Consider the following 14,059-nt stretch of genomic DNA (forward strand, 5'->3'; position numbering starts at 1 on the left):
CTGAGTGGTGATGACGATACCTTGCTGATTGCTGCGGGACTGTATGTACCAGATGATGAGATAGTTGACGATCCGTACGAAGAACACGAAGAGGAAATACTACGACTTCAATCTGATGGTATTTCTTTGGGTTACATGAAGGAAATGCTCCAATACAGGTTACTGTCCAAACCAATTACAAGACGCAAATATAGATTATGGAGTGAAGTAAAAAATAAATTTAAGAAATTTACACTCAAAGGAAGACTTGAACCAAGGACCTCTCGTTCCGCAGCTGCTCACGCTATCCACGGGACCACAGCGCTCCTGAGCTCACATTCTCCTTGATGTTGCCTATCTTGCACATAGACTACTCAGTTTGTATATTTTGCTTTTTTTTCATAGTTCCACATTACTTCTTCCTGTTTTCTCGATTGATCTGTGTTCAGTTTTTCAAGGCCTATCCACTGTGCCAACTTATAACTAAATCTGAGGGGGGTGCGATGGGGAGGTGCCCTTGTTAGTACCGCTACAGTATGACATTAGAAGACAGCAAATCCTGCCACAATTCCACTTTGGGTTTGACGCTTTGGGTTTCGGCCCCCCAACAAATAATGAGGGTGGTTGAAGCAGCCACAGATAGCTTCAACCGCAATGGCTACTGCAGGGTTGTCTTGTTAGACACGGCAAAAGCCTTTGATTCAGTTTGGCACAACGGGCTACTACACAAAATGTATACCCAAGCCTTCCCCGGAAAGATCGTGAAACTTGTGAAAAGCCGTCTCTCCGGTAGCACATTCTCTATGAAGCTCGATACTTCGTTGTGAAGGAGGAGAAGAATACATGCATGGGTGCCACAAGACTCAGTTCTTGGACCGAACTTGTACAATCTACACACTTCAGACACTCTTACCACACAACATGTACAAAGAGCACAGTACACAGACAACACCACGTTCTTCTCCTGCTCGACAAACAGGAACCTGGCTACGAGACGTCTACAAACTGCCCTAAACAGGACAGATGATTGAGCCAAGAAATGGTGTATCTCTCTGAACTCATGACGATAACTATGTCTCGGAAAACGCCGACCCCCAGAAGACCTATTCAAATGCTGCAACTACATGGGCCAAACGCCCCCTGAAGAAATACTGCTAGGTACCTCGGTGTGACACTAGACAAGCACCTGACTTGGAAGTGCCACATTTAGGTTCAACTGGCTCTGAGCTCTATGGGACTTAATATCTGAGGTCATCAGTCCCCTAGAACTTAGAACTACTTAAACCTAACTAATATAAGGACACACACACATCCATGCCCGAGGCAAGATTCGAACCTGCGACCGCAGCAGCAGCGCGATTCCGGACTGAAGCGCCTAGAACCGCTCGGCCACAACGGCCGGTGCCACATTAAAGAACTTCGCAAAAAGGCCCTTCGCAGGACGCAGATTCTCTACTCAAACTTTGACAGCATTAGTTCCCTTGACCCAAGTAGCCGTCTATGCGTGCCCTGTATGGGGTACGCTACCAGATCGACAATAGAACGACTAGAAAAAATACAGAACAGGGCGCTCCGACGAGCCCTACAAACACCACCTCGTTTCCCTACTGATGACCTGCACATAGCCACAGATATAGAGAAACTGCACACGCGAATTCGCACCCTGTCAGAACAACTCTATGCCAACGCCGGAAAGTCGCAAAACGAACTGATCATCAAGCTAGGTCAGTACGACCAAGCGCAAGACAGGTACAAAAGACCAGAATCTTTACTCATCGAGTAGCACAAAAGAACACCACAGCACTCTACAAGAAAAGAATATACAAAAGACAGGTACATCCACACATCACACGCAAAATGAAAGGAAATGTCCGGAAAAGGCGACAGCCTTCGCAATAATCAATCTTTAAAGCTAGAGGATGAATTTAGAGTTAGAGAGAGAGAGAGAGATAGTTCCCATTTGAATGGTGATCGGATACGACGACTCTTTCTAAACGAAATACGAACAACGAGTGCAGGTTAGTAATCTTTTAAGACTTTTATTGCGGGTGTATAAAGCGTGAAGTGAAAATGGTGAAATCTTTCGAAAAATGTGATGTACCAACTACTTCTGCCGCAACAAGTTAAACATAACTGAGTTCTAAATAAAAAGTAATTATATTAAATACATTTTTTGCTTGATTTCTACACCCCCATCTCAGAGTGTACAGACGAGGCGTCAGCTAGATATGGCAAACCTAGGTACATAGTGCAAGAGGAGCGCTCTAGGAGACCCCAATATGTGTCAATAATACACGTGAACAACGGGTAGCATTCATCTCAAGCTAGGTGAGGATAACCCTACGTCTTAGTGACGTAACGCTACGTCATCGCGCCGCAAATAAACCTAAATCGACTTCGTGAGAACGTATATCGATCTTTGCAGATGTACGACAGAGGTTGCACGATAACGTGAAAGCTAAATGTAAATACATGTGTAGAAACGAAGTTATAGCAGTTGTGTGGTATGTTCAGCCCAGTTGAATTAGTTATTAAGCTGGAATCCTAACAATTTTGAATGTTATTGTGTGTTTCTTGAAAATAATGAATGTCTGAACGAAGAAACCATAACGAAAGTAAAAAAAGAAACGCTTGCAGTAATTTTTTTAAATCCGATGAATCGTCCATAAGTCATGTGGACAGAAACATGAAATAATTAATTATTAAGCTGTAATCCAAAGAATTCGGGATGTTATTGGGTGTATTATGAACATAACAAAAGTCAAAAAAACCTTGTAATCATTTTTCAAAAATACCATGAATCGTGCATGATTGTGTCGACAGAAACGTGAAATAATTAATATTAATCTCTAATCCAAAGAAAGTTGGATGTTATTGTGTGTTTCATGAACATAACGAATATCTGAACGAGGGAACCATAATCACAATAATTTATTTCTGAAGAGCAAATGTGTCTGTGCTGATCTACAGCATGAAGGCAAAATTAAAATTCCAGCAACATTCGGAATTATCTTTGGAACCACATTAATTTCTCAGTTTAACGTTTCTTCCCAGAAGAATTGTGTACAATCCATTGGCTTTTATAAAAATACTAAACACATTAATTTCACTCTATTTCACGTTTCTGTCCACGTGGTTTATGCACAATTAATTGAATTTTTTTAAAAAAATGACTAGACGCTATTTTTGACTTTCGTTATTGTTATGCTTCCTTCGTTCAGAAATTCATTACATCAAGAAACACACAATAACATGCAAAATTGTTGAGATTACAGCTTAATAAGTAATTCAACTGGGATGAGCATACCACAAGAGACTCCGTCTGTACACGTGTAATTTACATTTAGCTTTCACGTTATCGGTGCAACCTCTGTGGTACAACAGCAAAGATCGATACACGTACTCATGTAGTCGATTTAGGTTTATTTACGTCACGATGATGTAGCGTTACGTCACTATGACGTAGGTTTCTCCTCGTCTAGCGTGGGATGAATGCTACCCGTGAACAAGAAACAAAGAATACGATAATGCAACCGACAACAAAACAACGTAGGGTAGGCGATTTAAAAAGTATAGCGGGAGCACAGGAGCATTCAGCCAGAACTGACTTCGAAGAATGAGTGCGGAAAATTCAGCGCTGTCTGGGAGACGACACCTCGTGTGTTAAGGGTTACAGAGAAGGGGATGGAGCTTTGACCGTGTTCCCAGCGGCTCAGCATCATCTCGGTGCGGCTCTGACCACATCAGATGTAAAACTGGATCGAGTCGCGTAGCATGATTTGTGTTCCGTGGAATGCTGTGAATCTGTTACCAGTATCGGAAAGTCCTACCAGAGTCATTAGTTTACTTCGATATGGATGTTTGGGTCTTGGCGTGCGGATAGCCAAATGGAAAGGCAACCGCTCGCGATAAGTGGTAAATCCGGTTCGAATCCTGGTTCGGCACAAATTTTGATTCTCGTCATTCCATTCCACAACTGATGGTAGTCCTTATCGGCAATTTCGAATTCATTTGATGTGTTTCCCGTAACAGTCGGGCCTGGTGTGCATCCACTGTTACGGGAATCGGTGAAATAAGCGAGTAATGAGAATATTGGGCAAGGTGTACTACATTGGTAGTGTGTCTGTGAACAGGCTGAGTATTTAGGGCTGACAGGAGGCGTGCTAGAGCAGTCCGTGCAGTTGCACTGACCACTGTGTCCGAATAGCGAAGGAAAAAAAAATGGCTCAAATGGCTCTGAGTACTATGGGACTTATCTTCTAAGGTAATCAGTCCTCTAGAACGTAGAACTACTTAAACCTAACTAACCTAAAGACATCACACACGTCCATGCCGGAGGCAGGATTCTAACCTGCTACCTTAGATGTCGCGCGGTTCGAGACTGTAGCGCCTAGAACCGCACGACCACCCGGCCGGTTCCGGATAGCGCACTGCTCAGCGCATCTGCCGAGTAAACAGGATATCTGGGTTCGAATCCCGTAGATTTTCAGCGTAGATCAATGCCGCATTATCACATTAGAATATCTACCAAGCTCCGCTGCCAATCTATAATTATAGTCCACATTGGACCTCTGTAAGTAGCTGCACTTGAATTATAAGCACTTGGTGTTAAGGATTAATTAGTTAGCGTAAAGTGCAATCAAACGTGTACTCCGGAAGTACTTCAAAAAATGGATAGTTATTTTGTTTCAAATTCATTTAAACAGGGAAAAAACTAACAGCTGCGAAATTAGGAATGTGCTATCGTACCATTTACACACCATATGACTTTGAAATCAGTGGACAGTACGTTTAGACTAAGCCTCTAACATTTTAATGATTGCAAAGTAGTAAAAAAAATGTTACTTTTGGCAGAACAAAATCAACAGCAATTGTGAAATCAGTGTTAGCGTGCGACACTGTCAAACAAATATGCGATGCTCTTTCAAAGGTCCCTTATTTTTATATAGCTGCGGCGGTAGTTATCACAAAGCCGAGAAAATATTTCCATTAATTAATTCACTTTTTTTAGCTTAAGAGATGCGTCGTGGCTCCTACTTTCCAAATTACGTCCAGTATTAGTCAGTTTAAAAGAAATGTTCCCGTTTGTCACACAAAAATTATAGCAACCCTAAACAGGTTACCTGCCCCCGAAAAAAATCCACAGAGCTGTTACAGTCTCCGAAAAAAAGTATTCATACACCGTTGTTCATGTAGAATGACTGCATTTATTAGGACTAAAGATCACAACCAGAGATGTTCTTCAGTAAACTACCAGTGTGGTGTCTGTTCAAAATGTGTGTGAATTCCTAAGGAACCAAACTGCTGAGGTCATCGGTCCCTAGTCTTACACACTACTTAAACTAACTTATACTAAAAACAACTCACACACACACACACACACACACACACACACACACACACACACACATGCCCGAGGGAGGACTCGAACCTGCGGCAGGAGGGGCTGCGCAATCCTTGACATGGCGCCCTAGACTTTGCGGCTATGGGGTTTCCTCCCTAATCTATAGACGTAAAAGAATTAACTAAATTAGCCTTCTGCAAGAAGTAATTAAATATTTCGTAGCGATCTGCGCCACACAGTGGGGAAAATGTACTCATACATACGGAGTAACTTACAACGTACATAATGACGATGTTAGTACTCATTAGTCATTCGTCGTCTATGTATCACTCCCGCTAACCTCTTTGGCATGGATTGGGCCCGTTTTGGTAGTCTCTGGAATAATATTTTGCCAATTTCGTTGTGGACATCGTTTCAGAGCAATCTTACTTCCTATGTCTTGTTTCGTGACCATTGTTTAAAGCGTACTCTGAATATTTTCACCTGGGTTAAGGACTTCAGTAAAGGTGAAAACATGGAAATTATGGCACAACAACTACAGATGAACAATTTCCGCTGTACGCTTACGGGCAGAGTCTCGTTGAAAGTAGTAATCTGTGCGTAAACCCAAATTTGCTACACTCTTCCTGTAGATTTACCTTCAGGGTACTTAAATACTGACAGCTATCCATGTTACCTTCCACAAAAATAAGTTGCCCAACACCAGATGGAAGCACACATCCCCATACCATTATTCCGTGCTTTACTGTGTGTTGAATGTGTGTGGGGATCGTAGTTCCCATGTTCTCACGCTTCCAGTACAGAGCGAAGACCATAATCCATGTGAACATCTTTGGAGTACGCTTGAAACATTGGTCAGAAAACTTGAAATATGAAGTAAGACTGCTCTGAAATAATGTCTACAAGAAGAATGGCAAAATATTAATTTAGAGACTGTCAAAATAGGTTAAGTCCATGCCAAAGAGGTTAGCAGGAGTGATACACTTTGTGTGAATGAATACATTTGTCCCATTGTGTGATGCCAGCTGCTACAAAATATTTAATTACTTTTTGGGAGAAGCTAATTTAGTTAATTCTAGTATTAGAAAGAAAACTACATAATGGAGAGTACTGTACCTTGGGCCAGGTCCACTTCGGTTGATTCGGTGTTGTTCTGCTATCTAGTGTGATGTAAATGAACTACTGTCATGGAGTTACCTATTATGTATACTCTTTGCTCACCATTTCATTTGTAATCTTTGAAAAGCAAGGTAAACGCGTTTATCTTATTGTCAGCTTTCTTTGTGTGAAAATATTTTTCTACATTCTCGTATTTAGTGCACTAAGGGAACAAGAGAGGATCTTTCGAGAAGATTATTATCAAGATAAGTAGTGAATATTATCATATTTTCAGTTAACTGTGGGACATTCCTCTACCCCATAGCTTCGAAGTATGGACTATTATTTATTGATGCACTGCTAGTTGCTGTACCTTGGGCCAAACCTCCTGTTTTACTTTCAATATTTTTGTTTTGATGTCCCATTTGTTCATTTTATTTTTGTAGGAAAATGCCAAGAAGTAAAACAGGAAAAAAACAGGGAAAAAGTGGACAGTGATGCGTTCTCTGAAGCTGTAATGGGATGTTTTATCCAATAAAACAAAGGTTAGATCTGCAGCAGAGAAGTATGGACTTTCAAGAATTACTTTGAGTAGACAGTTGTTAATGAAAAGGACACATTTGTATAGGTATCTAGGAACGATGTAAAAGAGTATTTTCGGAAAAACAAGAAATGGAACTAGTGGAATATTTCATGCAAGCAGCAAGACTGGATTACATACTGACAAAAGGGAAAGCACTGGAACTTGCTTATGAATATGCTGTAGACAATGATGCAAGTATTCCAGATGCATGTGATAAAAACAAATCGGCAGGTTTAGTTAGTTTAGAGGCTTGCGAAAGCGATTGCCTCTCCTTTCATTAAGAAAACCGGAAGCAACAAGCTTTTCCCGAGCTATGGCCTTCTGTTATGCAAATTTTAAGGAATTTTATAAAAACTTGAAAGGTGTTATTTCTAGGACTCATTTTCCACCAAGCAAAATTTATAATTTTGATGAAACCGGAAATTCAAGTGTCCACTGTTATTTGTCAGAAACGCACCAAGCAGATTGGTAGCATGATTTCTGGAGAGAGGGGAGCGAATATTACGATGATTGTTGCTGTCAATGCGATAGGAAATCATATTCCACCAATGCTAATATTTCCACGTGTGCACTTTCAAGGACCACATCTTATTCGAAGACCCAGATGGAACTATCGGGCAAGCATCTCCATGAATGTCACAGAACCAGTTTTGCAGGTTTTGGACAACCACGAAACGCACGTTACTTTCAAGTAAGTTGATCTTTGCAAGGCTATTTGGGTGGGTTTACTTGCTTCCATACATGTCGCACAAACTGCAACCACTTGATCGCACAGTGTTTGGACCATATAAAGCTTTCTGTGACACTGCCATGAATGAGTGGATGTTGCCTGATCCTGGGAAACCAGCATCAATTTATGATATCTCAGGCATTTTAGGAAAGGTATTTAGGAAAGCTTTAACCAAGGAATATCCTCATCTATCCAGTAGATGATAATATTTTTGGTGATTTGGAATTCCTACCTGCAAGTGTTACCGACAGATGTTATGATTTCGATGAACCAAAGAAAACCGAAGAATTGTCCGCACTGCTGTCTATAAGCAGGGAGCACAGATGACATCAAAAGGTAGCCATAGATCTCCAGAAACGTTGCGTCCATATCCCAAAACAGGACCACGGAAGAAAACTGGCCGACGAAGAGCTAGAAAGACTGGAATCTTAACGGATCCACCAGAGAGAAATTGAAAGCAATGCAAGAACAAGAATGAAGCCTCAGCCACACGTTATCTGAAGTTTCCAGACCCATACTCAGAAGACGAAAATTGTGAAATACATTTGAATGATACAAGTGATGATGATCTGAAAACGTTAGGAGCACAGTCCCTCGAAAAAAAAATTGATTATTATGGTTCTGAAAATGGAATAAAACTGAAAGAAGGAGATTATACTGTGACCTGTCTTGCTGGAAAATATGTTTCGTAAGTCTTAGAAGTCAATGGTGATGACAATGAAGTTTATTACCTAAAGAAATTTAGGAAAACCAACAAATTCTCTATGCCAGGACTGGAAACCTACAGTCTACCTACGGAAGATGTACTTCAGTTCCCTAGAACTTCCATTGTTGGGATATTCTGGAAGCAAAGTTCACGGTTGTATTTCCCTGTTGATTTCACTACAATATACGATGTAAAGCGGCGTATAAAGAGTACTATAATGTGTACCACTGCACACTAATAAAATGTATGGTGTTGATTGAATTAAAAACCGTATATTAGTCTTTTATTTGAAAATATAATTCAGTGGCCAATGGTACAAACCATAGTTTGCAACCTTCTTCTGGGAGTGATGCAACAACTTACAAACTTATAATAAATCGAGAATGAGTATTTCATTCTGCAGCGGAGTGTGCGCTGATAGGAAACTTCCTGGCAGATTAAAACTGTGTGCCGGAGCGAGACTCAAACTCGGGACCTTGGCCTTTTGCGGGCAAGTGCTCTACCAACTTTTTTTGTCTAATTTGTTCTGTATTGTTCGTTGAATTTGTTCGTGGCGGACGTCCGAAGACACCTGTTTAGGTTCTTAGTTGATCCATTCACTCAGTTTTTTTAATATATTACAGAGGGTAGCTAACCCTCTGACCGAGCTACCGTGCCGGCAACCAACTGAGCTACCCAAGCACGACTCACGCCCCGTCCTCACAGCTTTACTTCTGCCAGTACGTCGTCCCATACCTTCCAAACTTTACAGAAGCTCTTCTGGGAGCCTTGCAGAACTAGCACTCCTGAAAGAAAGGGGTGTGAGTCATGGTTGGATTGCTCAGTTTGTAGAGCACTTGCCCGCGAAAAGGCAAAGGTCCCGAGTTCGAGTCTCGGTCCGGCAGACAGTTTTAATCTGCCAGGAAGTTACTTACAATAAATCTGTCTCCAGAACGTTCCCTTATTCAGAAAGAAGCGTACATTAATCTCCAATATTGATCGAGTCCAGTCATTGAACTAATTAAACTACAGGAAGTAAAAATAAAAATTTGGCCCGAGGTACAACACCTGTCTCTACTGTTAGTTTACCGAATAACGTCTCTGGCTGTGATCTTAAGTTGTAATAATTTCAGTTGTTCTACATGAACAAAGGTATATGAATACTTTTTACTTGGCAGTCTGGAGTCTGTTGTTTGCGCTCTTGGGGTACACCGGCTCTGGTCAAATGCGGCTCTGCTACTCACTGGCGACGGCTCGGGGCTCTAGGCGTCTTATGGCCCGGCGCACTGCGGCCACCTGCAAAGCGCAGTCGGGCGACAGCTGTGCAGCTGCGGCGGCGAAAAGTAAGCATGCGCAGACTGTGAGAAAGCACTCAGCGCTGGAGGCCATGGCTGCGAGACCGCGTCTGCGTCTGGCGGAGGCCCGCCAGGTTCTGCCACCTGACAGCCCCACCCTGCAAGCCCGGGCGCCTGCTATGCTAACGGCGGAAGATGCCTCGCGGGTAGCTTTCCGCGACTGGACGGCCATCACCTTAACCGCCCGTCCTTCGCTCAATCGTCCGTAATAGCTCCCACCACGCGGCGCCGGTTACGAAGCTGACGGGTCGTCACAGGCGCATTTATTAAGGGCGAGCACGTTACGAAACGATGTGCTCCTAATCCAGTCCAAACAACAGCCCATCTGGATCGCTCATCTACATTGTCGTTAGCAGGAAACACACGCGCATTCTCGGTAATTCTCAGGTTTACGTATACAACTGATGGCAAATTGCAATTTTGTTATATGATGGCATGATGGAGACCGTGGCTGTTGTTTGAAGACAAATGTTGATGGTGTTGGGACAGCAACCAGCCACAAATTTACTGTCAGTTCCTTTATTCAAAGGGAACCGTTACCGGTTGTAATGACACATTCCGACGCAGAGACATACAATACCTGAAAGGCTGCGTCAAAGATTAAATTGAGAGGGATGTAGAATATAATCTCTGTAATGTTCATATTGAATTCTCTTTTGTTTCATATTCCAAGAAGGAGTTAAGCAACTACCTATATAAACAACATAGACTGGCTATGGCACCGCCATCTTTGAAGCAACTTGCAAACTGAGCCGCCATGTCTTGTAACGTAGAGGTGCAGCCTACACGTCGTCTGCTAATACTGAATGTTGTTATTGTTTACTACGCATGGCGTAAAAAAAAAGCCAATCTGCACTGACAATCTGATTTCTCTACTGTAAAACATATAGTGATGAAGGCTAAAAGAAATGAAACACACTTCTGACATCGATTAATTGAAAAGTTAATTACGAAATGTTGCAGTTCATTTCGCTGCAATGCTATATAAATTAGGTCAAAAACAATTTTAAATAGTTCAGTAGGTCCAAAAACGACCAATTGACAGCGCAGGATGGGGTAATTTAACAGACTTCCTCAAATAATTATAAACTTTGAAGGAGTAAAAATTGAGTGTAAGGGTAAACTGTCTTATTTATTTAGGATATTCAGGAATTGAACATTTGTTTTGCATTGCAAAAAGTGCTTCAGAATATCACTATTTTTGTCACATCCTATCACTTTAGAAGCACAGTCTTAAAGTCTCTTATTTAGGCCTACAACCACTGTTTCATATGTCACAATTTGTTTCTTCTTTCTTGAAACGCTTTGCCTTGCATGTTCCGCTTGCGTCCTCAGCTTCTCAGCCCTTTTCTGTAGTGCCTCATAATTCTGTTTCAATTTTTTGGGGCTAGGCAAACAATAAGAATGATCTGTATGATCATTCTGATTCACTCTTTCACCTACAAAAATGAAGTATTATCATTAAGCTTTATTTTTCTTTAAACATGCATTGATTAATAGTAAAATTTACACATAACCCATATACCAAATAAATAACAGGAAAACTATTTTGCCTGGTTCACTTGATAAGAAAGCTGATTCTTCACTGACTGGCCGTTTCCTTGGTTGTCTCTATACTATAGTTGTTTTCTGCAGATGGTCAGCAAACGTAAATACTGCGTTTGCCAGAAGTCGCCTTTTCTCGTTTGTACTATACATGTATCTGTCTTCAAAGTGGAACGAGCATATGTAACTATATTGAGTTGGTTGCCACTTATCTCGCCTCATATTGGCTACCCACCGACTTACGAGCTCTTTCCTTTTCAGAGGAAATCTCAAAATAAAGAGACGTGCATACAATAGCTTATTTACATTTTGTATACAGCTTAAACACGAAAATTCTGCACAAGACGCTAAGTACAACACGAATTTAGATACTCACCTGAAATATAATATTCCAGTTGTTTTATCACTTCTATTAGCGCAATTGTACGCTGCACATACACTGGGCATGATTCACGATCGGTCAATAGGACTTTTAAAACAAATTACAACCGGAAAACAGTGATTTTCTAACGCCTGTACTATACACCAAATGTAAATATACTGACATGTAGACGTTTCAAAAAAATGGCGGCCGGTGTTGCTTTTTGCTGCCGCTGGGAGCGCTGTTACCTCACAGATAGCCACTCTATGTAGTTTATATACCTCCTTGGAGTTAAGAGACACTTTCTATTGTTACCTTGTAGATGATGGACGTAATTCTTGGTGTGTGCGGAAAGGCAGCCATATTATTAGTATTTACGGTTTGTGCGACGAGCAGAGCAAGTCTTATTGTGTTGTGAATAAAAAGCAGTGAGAAGTATTTAAGTTTTACGAGAGTTATTTGAAGCGACATAGCATTGTATTCCTTGGTTTCCACCGTCTTCGTGAAGTGAACCGATGGCGGCTCAGGAAGATACACACTGTCTACAAAGAGAAGAACATCGATGGCGACTAATGAATTAGTATTGTGGCAGAAGGACGAATTTTACGTCTAAGGTGAGAACTATGAATAAATCAACAGTGACGTAGAATTAAATATGTAGTTAATCGGAATTGTAAATTATATTACAGGCAAATTTCACGCAGCATTGAATTTGCCCGCATTCAAGCCGGTCAATATAGTCCGTAAACAAGGCTTTCAAAAATTCTTAAGTTACAGTTCCGTATCCATAATTTTTTCCTCTTTTCAAAAAAAAAACAATAAATTTAATTTTTTTTATTTATTTTGCCACACGGTTTCGAATCGTTGTCATTTATCCTCAGACGGTTTGCACGCTTTCTTTATGACATATGGTGTGGTTTTTACAGATTAATTGTCGTGAAATGTCGGTTTGAAGTGTTTGTTTTTCATAACATTCGTCCAACAGATGTGAATACTTTCGCACTGCATTCTTATTATCGCACACGTAAATTTTTCTCGCTAAACACTTTAGATTTGTCACTGAGAAGACGTCTACCATGCACCACATGATTTGATTGATGGACGTAAGAACAACATTTTTTTTAATGAAGTCTTCTCGGGTTTCCATGAGTGTCATTCTGATCGTGTTCTGCCAAAAGATGATGAGAATGACAGTCATCGAAACGTCGCGGATTTTAGACGCAGCTACCCGGATGGAAGCCCGAGAAGATTTCATCAGCAGTATACACTGGGAAAGCCTACATTCACAGCATTTCTTTTTGTTTCTTATTTGATTTGCTGAACCTGATTTGTTGTGCAAAATTTAATTTCGCTGTGCAAACTATATCACTAATGTAGAACAACCTCCTTTTTTGAGTCATAAGTCTTTTGAGTGGTTTGTTGCAACCCGCCGATTAGCCAAGCGGTCCACAGTCTGCTTTCCGCAGCGCTGCGGCGAGGACGTCTTGTTTACGTCCCGTCCGCGCGGTCGCGAGTGCTCGTAGTTGTTTACTACTGCGTTGTCGCTAGTTTAGAGTCCATCACTACCGACGCAACATGGCACATTCATACAGACAAACCACCATCAAGATCAGTTTTCAATCCGATCATGCACGACCGCGAGCTTTTGAAGTGGAACGTTTCCTTCGTGACGACGTTAAAATTGACCCGCGAGACATAATTGGTATCCATCTCTCTATCACGAGCAGTGTTGTCTAGGTCAAGCTAGTAAGTGACGAGGTGTGCAACAGAATCGTGAGCGCACATGCCAACGGTCTCAAATTCAAACATTCTGATGGCCATATTGGGGCGGTCTCTATCGATCACGAAGGGCTTGGCCTACGTACGATACGCGTCTTCGAACTCCCTTTTGAAGTACCACCGGACGTAGTCACCGTGGCTTTCCAGCCCTACGGCAGAGTGATCAGCCATATGGCCGAAAAATGGACCACCTTTACAACGTACCCCGTTCTTAACGGGGTACGACAGATTAAAATTGAATTGACCAAACATGTTCCGTCATATCTTGTCATCGGCGGATGTAGGGCGATCATTATGTATGACGGTCAGCCACGCACTTGCTCTGGTTGTGGCCAAGTAGGGCACGTCCGTTCGGATTGTCTCCGACGACGGCTTACTCAAATCCCGACAGGTGAATGTATGACTCCTTCTACGGTGACGACCCTTCCTCTCAATTACGCCGAAGTTACACGGGCAGCAACCTTTACCGATGCTGACGACATTAGTCCGATAGCCGCCCCGATGGCGAGAACATAATGGTTTCTGCAGTACAGGATCCGGCCTCTACAACGGCACCCCCACCTGAAGATAATCACCGACCGACCTTGCAAGAAGGCGTAG

The 14,059-nt window shown here is 41.8% G+C and overlaps 1 protein-coding gene across 1 annotated transcript in view; it reads right to left on the reverse strand.

Annotated features, from left to right (window-relative positions):
* Positions 1-9,833, reverse strand: part of LOC126273232 (O-acyltransferase like protein-like) — a 225,365-nt gene extending 215,532 nt beyond the window's left edge. The window contains exon 1 of the mRNA XM_049976776.1: positions 9,664-9,833. Within this exon, the coding sequence (XP_049832733.1) occupies positions 9,664-9,808 (145 nt within the window). The 5' untranslated portion in view covers positions 9,809-9,833. The remainder of the gene's footprint in view (positions 1-9,663) is intronic.
* Positions 9,834-14,059: the final 4,226 nt, after the last annotated feature.

This window comes from Schistocerca gregaria, chromosome 5 (assembly GCF_023897955.1).
Source record: "Schistocerca gregaria isolate iqSchGreg1 chromosome 5, iqSchGreg1.2, whole genome shotgun sequence".
Taxonomy (NCBI): Eukaryota; Metazoa; Arthropoda; class Insecta; order Orthoptera; family Acrididae; genus Schistocerca; species Schistocerca gregaria.